General features: G+C 37.5%; 1 protein-coding gene across 1 annotated transcript in view; it reads left to right on the top strand.

The window, feature by feature from the left end:
• The window catches only part of ATXN10 (ataxin 10), a 109,699-nt gene that overhangs the window by 58,020 nt on the left and 29,470 nt on the right, over window positions 1-22,209 (top strand). The window contains exon 9 of the mRNA XM_074590396.1: window positions 323-492. Coding sequence (XP_074446497.1) covers window positions 323-492 — 170 coding nt within the window. The remainder of the gene's footprint in view (window positions 1-322; window positions 493-22,209) is intronic.

Genomic DNA, 22,209 nt, shown 5'->3' with positions numbered 1-22,209 from the left:
TTTACAGTATCAGAATCATCAACAGCCTACAGATTCTGACTCTTCACGTAGAGACTGATAGCACCAACCTTCAGACTTCGTGTCTGAACTATGTAAGTGTGTATAAAGGATGCAAAAATACCTTCTGACCTGGAGATGGCCTTTTATGGTTATACTAGCACAAATTAAGAAATGAAGAAAACTTTCAAAGTTCTTTTGACAGATTGGTGAATATCTGAAATTGTTGATTAACTATTACTACTAATTGTTAGGTTCAAGCTCTGTGCAAAGTGATACTAATTTTCATGTGCTAATTAATCAAAATATTTTTTTTTTTTTGTAGATACCCTGAGATTAACTCATCTTGCTGGGAAGCAGGCTGTAAATATTTTCACTGCTACACATGCTATGACAGGGCAGGAAGAAATTTCACATCCAGCTGTGGGTTTTAAATCTCATCTCATTCGTTTGATTGGAAATTTGTGTTACAAAAATAAGGAAAACCAAGACAAGGTAAGTTCATGCATTTTTCTGGCAGAACTCTGACATGCGACCAGATGTATATGCCTGACCAGGGCTTTACTGGTGAAAATATATTGTTGATGTACAAATAGAGATTAGAATTGGTCATGTAAAGGAGGTACTTTTTTTTTTTTTAGTGTCTTTGAGCTACTGTAACAGGTATGCTAACTTTTTAATAACAACGTGGTGTGTTCCTGTCTGCGTTTTACTTCAGTCCTAAAGAATGCAAGCCAGTACCTAATTCCTTTATTATTTTCACATTTGCATTTTCTTTGAAAAGCAAAAGTCTGAGACGAAACCTCAACTTCACTTTGAAGGGAAATGAATGGGAATTGTTGCATGAACTTAATTTTAAATCCTTGAATTAGTTTCTAATGCTTTCTCCCTCCCCCTCCTTAAATTTTGCCATGCTACTTTAAAAATGTAGGTCTGCTTCCATCAAATCACTTTGAACCCTTTATCTTTAGAATTTCTGTATGAAAAATTAGGTTTGTTTCCACTTGAGGAAAAAGAGGAAACAGCAGCATGTTTTTAAATCCGAAACCTTTTTTTCTTAGAGTGATAAAAGACGTGGCTTTCCTCCAGGACTTGTTAGACTAACCTAATATCAGCAAGAAAAGCAGTCATGAAATAATGTTGTCTTAAGGTTCATCTGAGCACTTCCAAAAATCAAGTAGGTTACTTTTCTCATTTGGCCTTGGCAACCGTGTGTAGTGTGTTACAGTAGCCTCAGCTTATGAAAGGTTTGTTTCTCTAGTTCTTCCCTGTGAGTTTCTTGTTGCAGAGAAACCCTCTGTTGATTCCTGTACCTTCCTTTTCTCTTAGAAGTGTCTTGCCTTATGGCAGCCTTGTCCTGGAAGGAAACGGTCTTGAGTAGCCATTGTTACTGGTATTTGTTATTGAACAGGGAAATTTGGGATTGTTTTCCTTTCTTTACTGAATTAATTTGAATCAAAGTTTTCACCTGCTCTCAAGGAAGCAATTTATAGTCTGGAAACTGAAAAACATAGAAGAAAGGTTGTATTGAAGAGGGAGTAAAGGAGATAATGGAGTGTTTTTACTTCTCTCATGTTGTCAAATGAGGCCTATGCAGCAAGTACCAAAAATACAGTAATTAGTACTGGATGCTCTGCAGGAAGTTACATATGATGACGTACTCAGACACTAATTCTGCGTTGCCAAGGAGCTATTGAGACATTGAGTACTTCAAAATCAATCTCTGTTAGAAGCTTCTGTTTCCTAAATATTTTTGTTGTTGTTGTTTACTTCATTTTATAAAGATAATACATTCTTTTGTACCGATGCCATCAACTGCTGGTTTCAACTGCTACAGTATCTACCAAGTTAGACTTTTATAATGGCAGCAGGGCATTTTCATAGTGTCTGAGGGGAGTGCTTGCATTTCCTTGTTGTTTTTAATGCAGGGCAGAGGAATGGAAAATCTGAAGAATGCTACCCGCTTTGTCTGACAAATGCTAATAATATGGGCATATAGATGGGAAATATGGTAGTGATCCTCCCTTTCCCCATTCATATTACAGTATATAATAAAAGATTTTAATATTTCTGAAAAATATTACTAATCCTATTAATCACTCTTGCACAGTCTGGCTCTGACCCATTATGATGTAATATGTGTTTATGTAAGTGAAATACATTTTTGTGGAATACCTTATGATGGCGGAGGGGAGGGGGTTGCTTTCAGTTTGAAAGGGTTGATTTACTGCTTATTGTTCATTTGCACTGGGGTTTTCAAAGGCCCCTGGAGCAATTAGGCATGCAGGCTTAGTGTTTTCAATGGAAGCTGGGTATTAACTTGCCTTAAACTGCCTGCAAATATTATTGCTTTATGCTGTCTTGAAAATTACTTAGATTCTTGTGTGCGATATCATGGAACATTATTTAAGTGCCGTTGAAACTTTAGAAATGCCAATAGTATGATATCTTGTCTGTACCTTCAGTTTATTTCATACATTCAAATTGGTTCTAATAAATGCACTTGTCGTTTTAAGGCAGTTTCCGTGCATAAACGCATGCTTGTGAGGGCAGGGCAAGCCGCCCATATCATTGCACAGATAAGAAAACTGAAGTTTTGAGATGGGAGTGAATTGTTCAAAGTGGTGCATGTGTCAGACCTAGAACTGAGTGCTGATGGGGTTAGTTCCTGGGTTCCCACATGTCTCTTCAGAGTAGTATTTCACAATATAGGACTTACTTTATATCCATTAATGGCTTTACACAGAGTTTGCTTTCTATATTCAATCAAAAGTAATTTTTAAAAACAAAAAAAAGATTTATTTTTTTTTAACATAATGAGCCAACTGACCAATGCATCTGAGAGACCTTGGGCTTTACCATTTACCCATTGCTTTTGGGTGATTTACCACGTGAATTGTAGGCACAAGCTGGGGAAGTGGCCTTCTCTTCAGTCCATTTAGTTGGTTGCCTGGCATTAGAGGGTTGCACATCACTTACCAAAGGTTCTTGAACAGCACTGTTAGTATTCTGACTCTTTGATAAACTGAGGCTTTCACGGTTGTTTTCTCTAATTTTTTTTCCTGTAATTTCTGGTCCCAGTAGAGCTCTTTTCCTGGTAATAGTGATAATGCATTAGAAAATGGAGCCTCTATTTTCTTATAATATAACCTTAGTGGTTGTTGTTGATCTGCCTGACTTGTTCTGAAAATGTAAGTAGTCTCAAAAGACTTGAGGCTCCAACAGTGACTTGGGCTAAGCCCTCCAAAGCGGACAGAGTTGCATCACTATCTTCAGGAGCTTCTTCAAGAGTTGAGTGATAACCTGCTTGTTCTCTGGGAGGTGGGTCTCAAGCCAGGCTATGCCTCACGCAGTGCATGTCTCCTGAAGTACGATGGTGCAGTCTTACTGCATGGGGCGCTGGTGACAGAGTTAAAGCAACAGCAAATACCTGGGGTGGGAGGATAATTGCTTGGTAAAGGCTGCTTCTCCATCTCTGTTCATGGTCTCCACCTGCTATAAGAACAATAATTGCAGGGGATTAAGTGCATGGTTTTTTTGGCAGTGGTGAAAAATCTTGTAATGCTTTGGAACAGAGAAATGTCTTACTAGTACTTTATTACTTCTTCACTTTCTGTTTAAAACCATTCTTTGTTTTTGAAAAGCGTTCATTGGCTTGTACTCTGTTAGCATTAGGAATGCATTCTTTACATCGTTTCTTTCTCGTAGTTTTATTTACACTATTGTGACAAGTTCTTAAGATGTAAGGGAGTGGCCAGACATTCGAGCTGTAAACTGAGATGCAGTTATTAAAATGGGTCTTGCCAGGCTTTCTGCCCACTTACGTGTTTTGCAAGGCTGGATGGGTTGATATTGGTAAGAAAAGTGTCTGATAAAATGTTAATTTTGGACTGATAAGTGTTGGGTACATGCATGTCCTGAGTTGCACACACTTTTGCATGAAAAGGAGAAATGAACGGATAAAAGTGCTGTACTTATGACACCAAGTGTTGAGCTAGTTCTGTGTTGAATCTGGCAAGAGTCTGCAATGGATGTGCAGTTCTCCTGTTTTCTATCTCTGAGGAAGACCTGTCAAGAGTTACTGTCATACGTGTGAGACAGTCCTGTGGCTTGTACTTTGTTATGTCTCCTTCACAAAGATGCATTGTATGTTTTTATTAAATACATTTGAAGGAAGGAGGTGGGTTGTCAGGCTGAGCAAGGACTGGAGGTTTTGGGTGGTAGTTGTTGAATGAAGTTATCGGAAGGAAAATGTGAAAATTCTTTCATACTCGCCTCACCTTGTTTGACTTGCCTTCCAAACACCGCAGTTTTATCATCTAGACAGAATTTATACTGTTTTCTTGGGGGGAGGCTTTAGGCACTTATTTTCCACTATCACTTTTAAAACTATGAAGTTATGGATTCAATGCAACTCTTTCTGCTGCTTTAGTATAGTAAACTGTTTTAATAAAGAATAAAATTCATGAAAGAAACCTAATGAATGAAGTATAGAAGATATAATCCTTTATTGTGGAAATGAAACAAATACAAAATAGTCATAGCAATAATCTGCACCCCTAGTTCTTTGTTCATTTACAAGAACATGTACTGGAAGGTGAGATGACTAATCTCTGCCTTAGCGTGACAGCGCTGCTCTGCGCAACTTTACTACCTTTCCCTAAAACTGTTGTTTACGTTTTTGAGGTGTTTATGCAGTATGACTTGTTTAAAATACTTGATTTAATTGCAAGTGTGTGTCATCAGTACTTGACTAAGCAACGGAATGCTGTAGATCTTATTCTGCATTGTTTCCCTTCCTCTCTTGTAAAGAGAGGAATTACATAGACTTAATCACGTAACCTTGCTGGAAATAGAGAATTGAAAGGAAGAAGAAAGCTTGACAAAGTTTAATTGCAGTCTGTATTCACTATTCACTTTAGTTCGCTGTTACCTCTGAGATCTAACGGGGAAGATCTGAATTGCTTGGGGGTTCTGTCCTGTGAAAACTATTCCTGAAGGATGCAACGTTGTCTGGAACAAGCTAGATGCGAGACATGAGCTGTGTTCCTTGCAATGGGGGTGCAGCCAGCTGGCAGAACATGGGTGTGCTGAGATCATGCTGTACTGATCACTGCCTTTTGAGAGGCATCCTGAAGGGAAAAATTGTGACGTTTCTGAATGCAAAGTTAAGGCTCACTTAGTGAGAACAAAGCACTTAGCTTGGGTTTTGTGCTGTAATCCGGTTGCATTGGCTTTGCCGTCTTTAACTGTTTCTTGTTGCTGATAGGATAGGTAGTTTATTGCTACCTGCTTACTTTGTCTAGCAATACAGTTAGTGTGCTGGGACAGTTTGATACACGCTGAGAGATCTCTGTCCCCTGCAGAATAGAGAATACACATAAGTATATTTTTGAGATATCTCTTTCTTAATCAGCCTGCTAAAAGCAGAACTGATCCCCTCAGGTAAAGAACGCAGTTCATATCCTTATGCCAAGGACATTTTAGGTACTGGGGATGCTCATGGACCCAATGGTAGGATATTAATGTTGGCATGTGCGTGTTTCATTGGTAAAGTTGTTCTGTTGTTTATGTAGGAACAAAAAATTTTAAATACTGAGTTGTCTTTGGTACTGACACCTTCTTACCTAAATGGAATCACTGTAATGAGGCGAACAATTTATGTGAGAAATTTTTTTACGTGCCTGTTTTTTGTTTGAGGTAGTAGAAATGTTTCCTTTAATGCAATTATATTGGGTTTTGTCAATGGAGAGTTGAGAAAGGAAGTCTTCTGGGAGAAAAGGGGGGACGGGGAAGAAGCTTCTACAGTTAAAATTAATCTTAATAAATGTAGCAAGTAAAACATCTGGATACTGTTTAATGTAACTTGGATTTATTTTTATAGACGTCTAACCTAAATTGTTTTATATGAGACTAGCTCCCTAATTTGAAAACTGTTCTGTCTGAAAAGTATGAACAAGATTTGACTTGTTTGGAATTCAGTTTTCCATTATTTTTTTTCACTGGGGCAGGGTGTGCAATGAATCCTATTAGAATACAGTTAGAAAAAGGTGCCATCATCCATAGATCAAATTGTCACCGTTCAGCTCCTTGACTTAATCTTCTTGCTGTAGTGATTAGAAAATAGAAAATTTAAAACTAAAGACAAATACTTCGTTTTATTTAACAACTGGCTCTTTCTTCCCTGTCATTTTCGGAAAGACTGTATGAGCTTATCTGTTCTTTTTCTTCAGGATTAGTTTAACTTTTTGAAGTAATTACATTCTTCCTGGCATGGCAGGATTTGGGGAAGATTATCCCACGTTTATCTGTATGTGCTGTTGAGAGAGGCAGGAGAGAAATAAACCACTTTGATTTCTTTATTAGAAACCCACATAATTGTGATTACTATGTTTTCCTGATTTTAAACATAAGCCTAAAATGGAAGAGATTGTTGGTTTAGAGTTGAACAAAAAAGGAGGATCCTTTGGGATCTGGATGCTCTGAATTGGTGAGCTCCTGCACACCTGACTGTAAAGTTCTACATGGTTCCACTCTTTGGATGGGGCTACTCTGATGTTGTAGCTATCTGTATGTTTTAATGCTTTGCTAGATAAGGACAAAACATTCAGGGTGTTGCAGGACTCAGCGCTTTAATTGGTGTCTAGCTATAGCACTGTAAAAAACATCAGTAAAACTTAAAATGGACTTTCTCACAGAAGTGTTTTAAAAGCCTAGGTTTTTCTGTGGAAATGAGATCTCTACCTAACTAGTATAGAGATACGTCAAGTTGAAAAGCGTCTGTGGTTCAAGAGTGGCTTTAGATCTGTTGCAACATATAACTGTCTTTATGTCCTGGTCCCATATGGATTTTATGTTAGTCTTCAGTTGGGTTGCAATCATGAATCCTTAAAGTGCCAAGATTTTCATGAAAGTGCTAGAGACTGTTAAACAAAAAAGAATCATGAGATCTCTAAGTGGTGGGACAACATGAGCAATAAAGGGTTGGTGTGGAGTTTTTTTGCCCTGAGGTCAGAGATGCATGCCTAATGCAGTATTGTTTGTAAAGTGCTGAATTATTTTTACAACAATGTAATGTATTTGTTGTTACAGAATAATACAAAACTTTATTGTGTTGTGCTGCCCCTTTATAGGCAACGAGTTAATATTCCCTCTTGTCCTGCTCCTATTCCCCCTTCTGCCCCACCAATTTTTGGCAATTGATACAGTTGATCCAGTCGTTCCTTGTGACTTGTCCGGTTTGACCAATTTCACTCGAAGCCTTGATCGTACAACGCACAGAAAGTTTTCTCGTTTTCTCTTGCAAGGAACTTAGATGCACTTAGTTATAGTGTATAAGCTATTTTTTTTCTTTAGGTTTTATTTTAAACAGCTTCCATTTGATATTTAAATTGCATACTACATAGAGACATCTTCATATATTGATTGCCTGGATATCCTCAATGATTACATGAAGGCTGACACACACACAATACCATACTTCCCTTCTAGTATATTATTGGCCTGCTTCATGTGGAGGATTACCATAATTACCATCTAACAGATAAAGGGATATGAAGATCAATCTGTATATTATTATGTTCTCATGAATCATAGGCTGAGACTTTGACCAAACCTTGAATATACATAAATGTAAACTACATTGGGTTCTGCCAATGTGAAGATGTCTGTAGAATGATGATTTTATGCAACATACGTTTGCCAAAAGCAAGAACAGGACTTGGGCATTTTGGAGTAAAAGAAAGATTGTGGGAGGAGGATTATTCTTGTGAAGTTCATAGTGTTTTAAATTAAGATGTTGGATAGCTTTAGAAATTAAATTAATTGCTTTGATTTATAGTGGAGAGGGAAGATAGAAAAGGGTAAGATGACTAGATGTCTTCTAAGATTCAAAATTAAAACAAGCTGGCTCTGCATACATTTCCCAACAGTCAGTACCAGCTTACAGGCTTGTTGGCCTCTGCCTGACTCGAACGATTTTTTGAACCCTATTTGGTGTTGAACCCTATTACCATTGTGGCGCAGCACAGGACTGTAGCCCTTTTTAAAGGAAAGCTCAGCACGCCGTTGTCAAACAGCCATTTCCAGACCTTTCTCAAACTCACAATAAGCACTTATGCGAAGTGCTGAAAGTGCATCTATAGCATTGATATTTAATATGCCTGTTTAAGATGAGCAGAGCGTGTAAAAATACTCATTTTAAGCCAGACTGAAATCTAAAAATAAGGTATTGATCTTTATATGGAAGAATTCTCAGAGGTTCCTGCGACTCCTTTCTTGTTCTGATGGGATGAGTAGTAGTTATCATACATGCGGTAGACAAGAATTAAACTTAGTGTTCACCAAAGAGTGCTTCATGCTGTTGCAAGCTTTTTAGACTTGTTGGTTTGCAGAATGGTCTGATGTAGTATTTACCTGAAAGATGTATTGTGTGGCAGACCTTCCTCACTGCTTGGAGCAATGAACTGATACCTATATAATGAGGGAGTTACAGCTGTGCTGCGGATATCACACGTGGTTCTTTGTGTGTTACCCCATTTGTGAAACAGAGGAGTGTTCTCTTGGGCTTTGCAGGTCCTTTCTCTCTGCAAGAATAGCCTCAGCATCTGCTGGGAAAATGCCCTGGTTTAAAGTCCACTGAAATCAGAAAATGTCTTTGTTTTCCTCAGCGCTCTTGGTCAGCCTTGTAATTTCTTTTTCCGGGTGTATATTTTGAGGCCTATAAACGTGGGAGGTGATGTCGCCCAGTCTCTACAAAAAGGAGTCTGGGAGTTGTGACAACTTTTGTTTTTTCCCTTTCTCCCACTTGGATTCAGATGCTTTGGTAAGTTTAAGTTCTAGTAGCTTGCAAAATATTCTGAGGTATTAAGAGATTTGTGTTGTTGTTGTTCCATATATCATTCTCAGTTAAGATCACTGTATCAACCAAAAATGTTTCTTGCTCATTTACTAGGTGGTGAAGAACTGAATTTTTTTGGGGTAATCAATGTTAGGAAAGCTATTACTAAAATAACGACCTTCTGGTGTGGCTAATATAATATTTTAAAAAAGGCTCAGAAGGCATACAGTACCCTGTATTGCAGGAAGGGGCTTTATCTGCGTTTCCTGCTTTTTGCCAGTGTTACTGATTGCTAGGGGCAAAACCACCATAGGTGTAAGAATGTCTGCCTTTCTAAATAATTTTTCTTCAGCTCAGATCTGAGCTTTTAGTCCAAATCCATTCCACTTTTACTGGTGTCAGATACAAGTGACATATATTTTCCATGACTGTAACAAAGAGTTTCATTAGTTTTCTATGTTGTTTTTCATTGTTTTAACCTCAGCATGAACTTTGAGTTCCCTCATCTTTTCTTAACTGCCATCACACATACAATTTATTTCCTTTTTTTTTTTTTTAAAGCTGCACCAGACTTCACAATGGGCTGATGTTACAATCCTGTGAGTGTTGAACGTGATCCCTTTTGCACACATAAAACTTTCTCTTCCTTTACACTTAGAATAGGCTGTTTGCTGTTTTAATTATCTTGTGAGGCACAGGAATCGGACATCTTTTCATCTGTTTCCTGGGTAGTTACTAAGTTTTGGTTACTGTGAGATATTGAAGTTTCTCAGCTTGTATTTTTATGACAGTCCTAAAGTTTGTAAACGTAGGCAGAAGGAAAAAAGAAAAAAAGCAAGAATTTCTGTTTTGTTGGATATTGAGATTTGGTCATCCCTACTTGCAATCTATCAGTTCAGTTCACATTTTGGAAGCGCTAGTAAAATAGTTTCATTGAGGAAATAATGAAACATGTCATATGTGATAGACTATGTTTTATGATGAATTTAGTGTGGTAACTCTTGGTTTTAGTGGTACTCTGTGCAGCATTCAGGGTGAGGAGGACATGAGGGGAGACTTTGTGTGAAGGCTTGTGGAAGAGGGTGGTGGAAGATCCCTTACCATCAGCAAGCAGGGTTGCTGAATCCTGATATTAACTTTCCCATCAGAATCGGAGAAGCGTCAAGCTAGACAGAAGCTTAAAAATGTGCTTACAGAAGTCTGGTGTCCAGTTTGTTTCTTCAAAGTGGGGTTCAGTTTACTTAACTCCCTCCACTCCATTGTCACCTTGTCATCAGGTTCAATAGAGGTGTAAGGTCTTCCAGGCTTCAGCCTGGCTTTGTCTTGTTGCAAAAGCAGCTGTGAGCCTTCAGTTCTCTTTGACTACGCGCCTTCAAGCCAGTATAACTTCTGTTGCCAGCCCTGAAAATTGTTTGCTAAAACTCCTGTTGAAGGACATAAGCCCATGTCAGAGCACCAAGTTTTCAGACAGAGACGAAGAATTTAGTTTCCCTAGGTTTTTTCCCCTCCTTTCTCCCATTTTCCTTTGTGTCTTCGGTAAGAGAAAGGCAACTGCAGGGACTGTCATCTGCAGTTTTGAATTTCTGCCATTGGGTGATGCTGTTTGTTCTGAATTGTAGACCTGCATTATTCTTGCTGCTCAGTGTGGTGATGCTTAAGGGAAGTATGGTGATGCCAGGGCCCAGAGGGAACCAAAGTACTTGAATAGTCTTATTTTTCAAGGCTACTGAACCAGAAGGGGTGGGAGACGGGGGTGGAAATCCCCATCCTTTTTTTTTTTTTTTCTTTTTTTAAATTGTGCTCTGTTATGCAGTGAGGGTCTACCTGGTTGAGTAGTAAGCCTGGATTTTCTTGCGTGTTGTAATCATGTTAGGTCATAGAGTAAATGAGTCTGATGAAATTGTGCACCATTTCCAACATAAACAGTCCTTTCCAGGATTGTTTTCACTTATTTATTACCAAGCTTCTAAATATGTCCCCCAAAAGGGGTACCTCACGTATTGTAGAGAGTGTTGATATTAAAAGGTCTGGATACTGGAGCTTGACTTTTCCTGTTAACTTTGGAAGTTTCAAAGTTTTCTGTAGAGCCCCAACATCGTTCAGATTTGTAAAAGGAAAACTGCCTATTCTAGACCTTGAAAATAGTTATGTTCCTACATAAGCAAATGGGGACGTTAAATGACTCTGCAGTGGCTTGCTTTTTCTACATTTATTGTGTTTTGCTGGTGGTAGCAGTAACATGAAGAATATGAGATACAATGCTAAAAAAGCCTTCTTTTCCTCCTAAAGGAGCAATTACACCAACACTTCATATGCTATATTTGTCTTTTTCTGGTAAAAATTTAATTTCTTATCTACTTTGTAAGTCAAGAATAGCAGCAAAAATTTCTTCATTTTAGGCGTTTGAGAAGTGTATGCACCTCAAATCCTTTTTATATGTGTATATTGCAGTATTTAAAAATTGAATCTGTTGTCTGTGCTTTACGCTTGAGAAATATTAAAGAATGGAAAAGAGCTTTTGTTCTGATACTTGCTAAAATGAATTGATATACTGATGTCACATTACTGTTACAGTATATCCTTTCTGTAGCACACGTGCTAACAAAAGCCTAATTCTAATTTGGTTTTGTCATTTCTGCAGCAAGAGGTGATGGACTGTGATTAATGGCTGTAAATTTACACTCTTCATGCTTATAAAGTAGGAAAAAAAACCCACATCTCGCTTTGGTCTGCATAGGCTTCCTGACCCTTTGGGAGTGTTCTGGTTTGAGAAACCCATAACAATTTATTGTCATTTAGACAATTATTCTATCACCCGATGACCCCTCCCCACCTGGGAAGGGGAATTGGGGAAAACAAGGAAACACAAGGCTTGAAATATAAATAGATTTAATAGGATAAGGCTAAATAATTAACAATAACACTAAAGAACCAGTATCGATCCCAATACCAATGTAAAATGTACTAGGATTATACTCACCCCATGAAATCAGCAGGAAGCTGTGCACTCCCAGCAGTGGACAGCAAACGTCAGACACTGTGAGCGCTACGGCTTCGGGAGAAAGGGAAAGGCTCAGGGGTCTGGCACCAGGGCAAGAAATTTTCTGGAGCAGCCATCATAGAGGAGAGAGAACTCCTCAGCAAACTTTCTAGTTTATATTGAATGTAACATTCATGGTATGAAACGATCCTGTTGGCCAGCTTGGCTCAACTGCCTGGGTCTTGCTCCTTCTCATCCCTGCACCTGGCAAGACTTGAAAACACTGAGACCTTGAACCCACATAGCCTAGCTGGCTATAAAGTAAATATTTTCACAAATTCAGAGACTAGAGTCTTCTAGAAGTTTTCCCAAGCATTAGAAGAGAAATTAGTCCTTTGTTGCTCAAACTAGGATGGGGGTAAATGGGCAGTTGGAATGGAAAGATAGAAATACCTAGGACTGGGCAGGTGACACACTTAGTGTTCCTTCTTTGCAACCTCGAACAGTTTAGTGGGGCTGTGATTTCTCCATGGCAGTATAATTGCAGGAAGCGGAGAGAGCTGCCCCTGTGGTGCTGAGCTCTTGGTGCTACTTGTAGACCTCATAGGGGCATAGCTCTGGAGGGAGGAATGTCTCACCTGTCGTGGGCCACAGGCGGCTCAGCTCAAGCTGTCTGTCCACTTAATGTATATTCATCAGGACAATAGCAATTAACTAGATCTAAAAAAAAAATACTCAATTGGAATATATGCTAAATGGGGAATGATGTTCTAGTACTTTGAGATGCAGGTAGCCTGTGAAGAGCGCTCTTTAAAAGAGAAGTGCGTGCTGCAACTGTGCATTAATGCTAACTGTGGAAATGTTTGTGCCAACCCTGATAATTGAGATATTTATTAGGAATAAATAACAAGAATAGATGATTCTGAGGAGGCAGAATTATAAAAGAATAATATGAAAGACAAAGTCCTTCCTTGCCCATTGCTAAGGGTTTAATAAATGCAGAAAAGTGCATTCTAGTTAGCATTCAGTATTGACCACATCCACATTTCGCTCTTTTGTTCCTAAACTAGTCACAGACTAGGTATTAAGTGTTGTCCTCACTAGGTGAACATGTACATGTTCATTTGCATGTGGGAAGGAGGGAGGGGGTCTATAAATGTCTGTGCAGGCAAAGGTTCTGACTGTTCAGCTGTTATTGCAGGGTTCCATTCAGTTATCTTTTCTGCTTGAAAGGCATGGCTTTTTGAAGAGCCCTGATAATATTAGAGGGCTGCAATAACGTAAAAGTGAGCGGTGACCACTTTTGCATCCTCTTTCTTGAGTATAGATTATCTACTCTCCTTGCTGTCAACAGCCAATGGTTGGAAGAAACCTACCTAGCTTTTCATGCCTTCTTTTATCTATGCAGCGGTAGAACAGATGAAGAGAGGAAAACTTCTTGTAATCCCTAAGGAGATTTTAGAAAAATATCTCAGCTCTCACATTGTTTGAGGACTTCATAAATAGTGAGAATCTTCTGTCCGTGTTTTGAGGGAGACCAGACTTAATATTCCCTTTATGGTCTATTGATATCTTTATTTTGGCAATTCACATTAGCTGTGCTTTTGAAAAACTTGTATTCTTTAATCAGAAAGCTCAATATTTCCATAAAGAAGTGGCAAAGATAAAAATTGCCTCATTAGTGAGCATTTAAATGTTTAAAACTGCATGTCTCCAAGTTCACACATAATTGCAATCAATCAGACTTGTTCAGTTTGTTATGGCAGAAGTGGTTTGCTGGAAGGATTTTGAAGGGGCATTGACCAACGATCTAGTGAAGACACTCTAAAAACAATTGGACTTTTGTTTAAGTTCCTTAAATGGAGCACTGCCTGTATTCAGATACTGTAGCAGTGGGAGCAACATCAAAATACTGCCTGAAGTGATCTCCGTGCTGAAAGTCAGAGCAGCAAGAAGATGTTGAATTAATCCTCTGCTGTTTGTGAAACGCAGAATTAGCTAGATTTGCCAAAGCCAAGGTGATGGCTTGATTGTATGTATTAAGCTTTAGTTGATTAGAGACTGCTAGCGAGATTCCTTCGATCTTCCTCCAAGCATTTCCATGTCTTATTGTTCAGTATTCCATTTATGAAATGGAATATTTTCCATAATTCTAGGGAAGAGGGAAATTGATAATCCGTAGAAATTAGCTATTTTCTGGTTTACTATCTGCAATATGGATAATTTTATATATATATATAGGCATGTGTCTGTGTGTATATTATTTTTTTGTATAGACACCTGTGTGTATATATATAATATATAAATATATATGTGAATATAAATATATACATGAAAAAGAAGCGTGGCCAGCAGGTAGGTGATGCTGCCCCTCTAGTCTGCTCTCATGAGACCCCCAACTGGAATACTCTATGCAGCTCTGGAGCCCCCAGCACAGGAAAGACATGGACCTATTGGATCGGGTCCAGCGGAGGGCCACGAAAATGGTCAGAGGGCTGGAGCACCTCTCCTATGAGGACAGGCTGAGGGAGTTGGGGTTGTTCAGCCTGGAGAAGAGAAGGCTCTGGGGAGTCCTTATGGTGGCCTTTCAATACTTAAAGGGAACATAGAAGAAATATGGAGATAGACATTTTACCCAGGGCCTGCAGTGAAACAACAAGGGGTAATGGTGTTAAAGTGGAAGAGAGTAGGTTTAGATTGGACATAAGGAAGAAATTCTTTACTGTGAGGGTAGTGAGACACTGGAACAGGTTACCCAGAAAAATTGTGGATAACCTGTCATTGGAAGTGTTCAGGGTTAGGTTGCATGGGGCTTTGAGCAACCAGATCTAGTGGAAGCTACCCCTGCCCATGGCAGGGGGGTTGGACCAGACAGTCTTTAAAAGGTCCCTTCCAACGCAAACCATGCTATGACTCTATATACATACATACGTAGATATATGTATATACATACACACGCACACACAAACTGATCAGTTCCTCAGTATACTACTGTGTGTGGGCTTCTTTGAAAAAAATACAAAGAGGGGTTTTATTTTTGGTTGAAACTAATTGCATTGTACATCTTTGATTTACTAGTCTTTCCACAAGCAGAGTTTAGATAGTGTTGCTCATATTATGCTGTGAAAGATATTTTCAAATATGAGACTAATCTCTTGAGTAGGAATCGTAACTTTTGTTCCATTCCTGGGAAAAAAGTTGCATTGCTAAATTTAAAAAAAAAAAAAAAAGTTAGTTCTGTGTACCTTGTTAGATCTTTTGTTCATTGGTGGCAATATGTTGTCTTTTGGCATCTCTCAATGAACTTTGTTAAAAATGACCTATGGAGCAATCTTAATGATGTGAAAAGGAAAAAAGAAAAACAACAGTGATGCTTGAAAAACATGAAAAATTTCATATGAACATAAATTATTTGAATTTACATAGGGTGAAAAAAAAAATCTTACTTTGCAAGCCAACAGTACTTTGAAAATTACAAATGCCAAAACCGTATGAGCCTTGAACAATGTATTTCACGGTGCAATTTAGATATGATACAAACCATGGAAGTTATATTCCCCTGATAATGGTTTCCTGAGGAACAGAACACCCAGTGTTAAAGGGATCTATTTGCAATACGAATGGGTATAACTGAGGCCGTTGCAGTATTTTAATTTGAGTTTGAGATCCATTCTGCTTGTGTAACTTCAGAAATATAATTTTGCTGCTTTTAAGTGTAAAAAAAAAAAAAGAAAACCAACTTAGATTGTTTACTGCCTCTGAAGTAAAAATACCCAGTGTGCTTCATTTCAGTCCAGTAATTTTTGAGGTGATATGTGCAATATTGCTTTAATGTTTTAAGTTATTACAATCTGACTGATATTTCAAGTGAAATATTGAAACTGAGCTTAATATGAGGATTATCTTCATCTTGAGAAAATAAAAGTTTTTCTGTTCTTCACAAACTAAAATACTTGAGTTGCTTGCTTTCTTTTTTGTGTGTGTTAGCATTGCAGTCTGCTTTGGTTTGACATTAATCTTACCTATGACACGATAAGAAGGATTTAGATTTTTGGTCTAGAATTTACTGTTCTAGAGCATGATTATGGAGCTCAGTGAGTTCATATTGAAGTCGGCAACATTTCTGTTGAGTTTTAGTAAGGGTAAACTGCAACATTTACCTCCAAATCGATTTTTTCCTGCCTTTTTAGAAAAGGAGGGGTGCTACTCATGGAGCTGTTCAGGGCTTGGAATTTTCCACAGGACAGTTTCCAGCTTTTCTAAAAATCCTTTCGCCCTTTAGTCCAGCAAACTTAACATTATGTTGGATTTGGAAATACAGAAGGGTTTTATTTCAGGCAATTGTTCGGTATTGTAGTTAAAAAAAAAAAAAAAAAAAAAAAAAAATGAAATGCAGTGTTTTGCCTGCAACAGGAATGGAAACAGTTCAGTGAAAATTAATAATAGAACTGTAAGTTCCCCTGAACTTGCGTCTAAATTATGTTCCCTTGAACTTAATTAGACCTCAATACCTTAGTATTTTCCAACCAGGTCTATTTAGTTGTCTCAGCTCTGCCTGTTCACCACAGCTCCAGTCATGAGAAGCTGATGCAATTTAAGAGGACATTCCCTACTGTCAGTTCTTCTGGAACTTGTGATCCAGCTGGAGTATTTGGTGGTTGGGAGTGTCACCTTTTAATTCCAGCTGGCGTCATACAATTTCATGAGCACCTCACCATTTAATGCGTTTTTGAAAGTGCTTTTATAATTTGTAGCTGCTGAGAAAAAAAGCTTAAAAATGCTTTCTTAAATTTAAAAGTAAAAATGTCATTTTTAATGTCCCTACAATAAATCAATCTGGTGGCAGCTGATTGAGGTTCTGATTCAACACTTTTTCTCTTCTCACCTTCTGACCCACCATTACTGTCAACCTGCTCCTGCAGGCTTTTCTATAAAAGTGTCGACCTGTGCCTTTGAAAATCAACTTCAAAGAAAATAGTGTTTATTAATAAACTCCTATAGAAGTTTTCTTTGTTATTTAAAAAAAATAATAAAAAATAGTGACTTGTAGATCTTAAAGATTTTTTTTAAAAATGTTTCTAATTTTATGATTGCGTTTATTTTGGTACAGATTTCAGCTTCTGAAGTGTACCCTCCAGCTCTGTTCATATGAGATCTTTTTTTCTTTAATGGACTTGCTAGGAAGAGTGCTGTGCATGTGAAGTTTTCTTTAATGAAGTTTTAATGACATGGTGTGTATGTATACTTAATGTAAAGTAGTGAAACTGTGTCTTGAAACAAAAACTCTTTTTAGTTTTCAGTTAAAACCTGCAGTCTTGTCTTTATAGGTACAGACCTGTAATCAAATTAATGATCTGTTGCAAGAAAGGAAATAACAGTATAAATAAAGCTAAACAGAACATTTAAAATTTTATAAACAGTTGGCGTAGTGCCTGAGGATATATATACACGTCTTGTTTTGTATAATAGTATTTTCATGTAAACTGACCATATAAAAGGATACATTTATTATGGAATTTTAAAAACAATTTGAACAACAACTTTACAAATTAAAAAGCTTAGAATCTGTTCATAATGAATATATGAGTTCAGCTAGAAGCTGAGAATTTTATTTTCATAGTCCCTGCAGTTCTTATTACCAGACAGCACGACATTTAGAGACACAAATACTCAAAAAATCCTCTGGTAGTTGTAATTTAGAGGTAAATTAAGAAACTAGTATGCAGTCTCCTTATGTACAACTTCATGTATCATCACGCTCAATAGCCTGAGGCATTAGCAAGCTTTCAGCATGACATTTAGTGCTAGAGCATGCATACCTGAGTTATTGTATATCATGCATACTAAATATATGGCTTTTATAGACATATAAATCACAACATCAGGATTCTTGTGTTTTCTAAATGTAAAGTTGATCTTAATCTCAACAAGGTGGCTAAATTTATCTTAATAAGAGAATCTGATCCTGTGCAAAGGTTATACTTGGTGAATCATTAAAAGAAAATGTGTATTCTTAGAATATCAGGTAAACGTAGAGAATAATTGCTCAACTTTCTGCAAGTCTGGATCATCAGCAAAGAAACACAGTCAATGTCACGTGAGGACTGGGACAGTCCATAGTGGGTACAACAAGTAAAATATGTTAGGGACCATTTCTAGCCTTGAGGGCAAGTTGCAGAGTTTGGCATGGCTCACATCCACATCACAGCATTCTCTCTCAGTTAAAAACAGAACACCATTACTAACAAAATCCTGGAATTGTTGAGGATTTGATTCTGTTTGTATTAAAAGCTGTAAAAAAGACCCAAACCAAAGTAAAACCCTTTTTTGCTCTGAAATACAAGGAACATTAAATGCTTGAATAGCATGCGTGTGTAGGGATTTCCCCTACTTACTTAGTTAAGCTGATAAAGAATAGCACTTTAATGCAACTATGCCAGTTTACAAACCTTAGCTTAATATTTTTCTCTTTAAATGACAGAAAATGCTTGTTTATCGTCTTCCCATACACTGATATTTTCCATGTGACATTAGCATATGTAATAGGTTGGCAATTCAAAACACCTTCATTAGTACATCCCTACATCTCATTAAATGACTAGTTTATATAAGACACACCTGGTGAGAAATCAAATCAAATTTAATTTAGGGAAAAAAAAAATTTAAAAAATAACATTTGTTAGTGAAAGTCATTGTTTTTCAGAGGGCACCATAAAGTGAGAACAGACACATCGTGTTACTGATTGTTAACTTGAATAAAGCCTCTCTTAATGTATTTGAACACTTTTTCCACTGAAAAATGTTTCTGTCATGCCACAGCTTCTCTTGCATTAATACTATGAAGTCTTTTAAATATGTCACTGAGAGTCTTCTTGTTTCTTTTACTGTTCAGTTTCAGCGTGTCAGAAATCATTTGGTCCATCTGGGATACTCTGTTTTGAAGAGAGTATCATCTTCAGGCAAAGTTCTGAACCATGAGGCTTTTTTATTCATGAAACGTGTGACGATAGTTGTCTCAGTGAAAATGTTGCTGAAGTAGTTCCTGGCATTATTTCAGTCCTGAAGAAATAAATTCGATCTGACTTGTAACCAATGCTAACCTGAATCAAAAGTTACCCTGTTCATTTTATAATCACTTAATTTATGGTAACTGCTTACAAACAATTTGTTTTATTTTGCAGCAGATGTTTTCTACAAAAGCACAATACCAAAGAGAGGCATAAGAAACTTAAATATGTGAACCCCAGCATCTGTCAGTCAGTCTGTTGCTGCTATATATAAAGTAAATGTGGTAGGTTTTAATTGCTGTTCTTCTAGGTAATATGGGCAGAAAGTGATAGCTGAGTATACAGAGCTTGTGAAAGAGGATTGAAAGGAGCTTGGTGTTTGATCGTGTTTAAAAGAGGACCTAGTCATTATTATGAAGTTAAGCTGAACACTTCAACCTTCTCTTAGCTTTCTTGAATGTTCCGGTGAAAGATGTTGGGATTTATTTGTGTACTGAGCCATTGTGTAAATAAAAATTGTACTAAATTGGTTATAAAATTACTTGGAGGAAGAAATGAAAGGGCTTTACAGGGAAGTGCTTAGACCAGGATTGATATTTTGTACAGGATTACAAAATAAACAGGAAGCCAACTAATTACTTTTGAAAAATTAAAGAAAGTGTACTTGCTTTGCCTTCTATTTGAAATAATGTGCCGCCTGTTCTATTTTGGATCAAGAATACTCTGTGACTTGAAGGTATCATGAAGGAAGGTGTTATTGGGAAGAAGAGGCGTATCGGTCTCAGCAGTACAGTGTATGTCTAAAGCTTCTTTTCTCCCAACTTGAGACTTGATTTGCACCTGCATTAACCTCCTTTGAAACCGTCCCCAGTAGGCTGTACGTATTGCTCTCTAGTAAATTGAGACCACCTCTGTTAGTCCTGAGACAAAGCAATTATTATAATTGCAAGATTTGGAGATTTTTCTTTCGAGAAGACCATAGTTCTGTTATTTATATGTTTCTTGGAAAATGTAACGCTTCATGTAAAATGGAGTGTGAAATTGGCATTGCTTGGTGAGAACTATTATTTATGGCGGTATTAAGTGATGGAGTTGTATGGCTGGCTTCAGACTTCTGAAGGCTTCCCTGACTGGTCTGATTTAAAACACAAGCAGCAAACACCATTAAACTGTCTTCCGGCTTTAGTAGTCAGTCGGGTCCCGCAGTCTACCATTTACAATTTCTGTAGAGTTCTAGAAAGGCATTTTACACTCCTTTCATGAAACGCTTTATTTTACTATGCTTTAACCTAGTGAAAAATGTAATTATCATCAAGAATAGCTTTATACTTAATGTGTAATGGAGCGCGTGTCTTTTACACACGTACTAGAAAATTAACGGTTGTTCTTTGACCCGTCACTAAAATCTTGGAAGCTCTGCATGTGAGGGAATGTGGAAACAGAGAATAGTGAATGCCATTAATAATATCGATGGGCTGTTTTCGATCTTCAAGCCCACTAACTTTCTCCTTTTTTTTATTTCCCCCCACCCTCTTGGCTGTGAAGTTAGGAGTGATAAAAATATACTCAATAACTTAATCATTACAGTTCATTAAAAAATTTTATCACTAATAAAGTCACTTGATAATTGCAATAGGAAACTCTGGGGAATTATGGGAAACTGCCACCACTTGGGTGGTTTTTCATACTTTGCTTCTAGTCTTGAATCTTATCAGTGCACTCAAAGCACTGCAATTCAATGTGGCATCCTATTGTGTTTAGCCGCAGAATTTTACCATGGAATGCAGCAATCACTGGCACAAATCATTGTATGTTTTTAAATCATCCTAGATCTTTTCTCACGTTATTTTCATCATTTGAATATTGTTTGTTGCTGTCTTTACCACAAATGAATTTATATGTCTGACATTGAATTTTTTTTTAAACTGTTGGTTCAAAGTGAAATAAAAGGAGAATGCTAAGTAATGCTGGACACCCCAAAAGTCATTACTAGAACACAGAACATCTGATTGGCATTTAATTTTGCTTGCTGAATTCAAAAGTTTCCAAGGAAAAGTTGTAATCCCTGATGTTGGGAGTGGAAGCAATTTTGGAATACAGTAGTAATGTGGGAGAGTGATGACACGTGTGGCTTTAGTGAGGGCGTGTATTCATCAAAAGAGGGTATGAATTTGAATTGCTTTTCCTCCTGTTCCATTCCCACTCACTCTAAGTTGTAAGCGGCTGGCAGTTTCGGGGGATATTTCTGCCGAACTGGATTTCAAGGAACAATTGGAATATTGAGAGAACACGGTAACAAGAAGGTGTGCAGGCTGTTGGGGAGGAAATGAAGTTAAGCACCACAGTTGGCGTGAGTAATAGCGTGAAGAGGTTAATAGGGAGTCACAAGACTGTTGTGCTGATTTTTAGCTAGATGCCTGTGTGACCATGTGTAGAACACTAATGAGGAAATCTTCAACGGAAACGCTCTGTGGTAGTCTGTTTTTCTATCAATGTGAATGATTTTTAAAATTGGGATATTTTATGGACTGTTTGAATTTTTGTTCCAGAAGACAAGCTATTCCAACATAATATAAAATGTAAGACTGAGAAGAAAAAAAACCCAAACAAACAGCTCCCCTCCCCCCCCCAAAAAAAATCCAGTATACACACAACCAATAAAACAAAGACCTTCATTTTAATTGTGAGATGCTTAAAATGCTTTGTTAAGCTTGACAAAAATACTGTAGCTGCCAAAACAGTGGAGGCTTGCCAAAATGACTTGGAACTTCCTATTGCAATTGGTGATTATAGGGGCTGAAATGAATCATGTGACTTACACAACCTTTATCTCTGTATTTTTTCAGAATTGTAGAGTAATTTGAAGACTTCAGTTTTCATTCTGCTTTGGACCAAAATACAGTTTTGAAATTTTCATGATCTTATATGAGCGATGTCCTCAGCCAAGATCTAGTCACCTAGCTAATTCTTACACTTAATTTCCTTTCTTTTTTTTTGTTCTGATGAAAGAAAAAAAATTAAGAGAACCTCTTTTATAGCAATGATTTGAAATCAGCAAACTAAGACCATCTGATTACTGGTTTTAGTGGACTGAGAATAGGATAATGAGTGACTAGAAGTAGAGAAACATATACTCTGTTGTTGTTGCAAATTTGTACAAATTCAGCTGATATCAAGCACAGTGGTTTAATACTGGATGATACTTAGCACTGTTGTTTTCTTTTACTGCTGCTGCCAGGATAGGCAAAGACACACTACCAAATATTGGGTGTTTCAAGTGACATTCATCTTGTGTCAGACCTTACTTTTTCCATCTTACATAGCAGATCCAAACCTAAAAAGAGCTAAGAGCCTGCTCCTCAGAGCAGCATCTGTTTGTTACTGAA

The sequence above is a fragment of the Larus michahellis genome, chromosome 1 (genome assembly GCF_964199755.1).
Source record: "Larus michahellis chromosome 1, bLarMic1.1, whole genome shotgun sequence".
NCBI classification, from domain to species: Eukaryota; Metazoa; Chordata; class Aves; order Charadriiformes; family Laridae; genus Larus; species Larus michahellis.
This window is presented reverse-complemented; position numbering and strand designations above follow the sequence as displayed.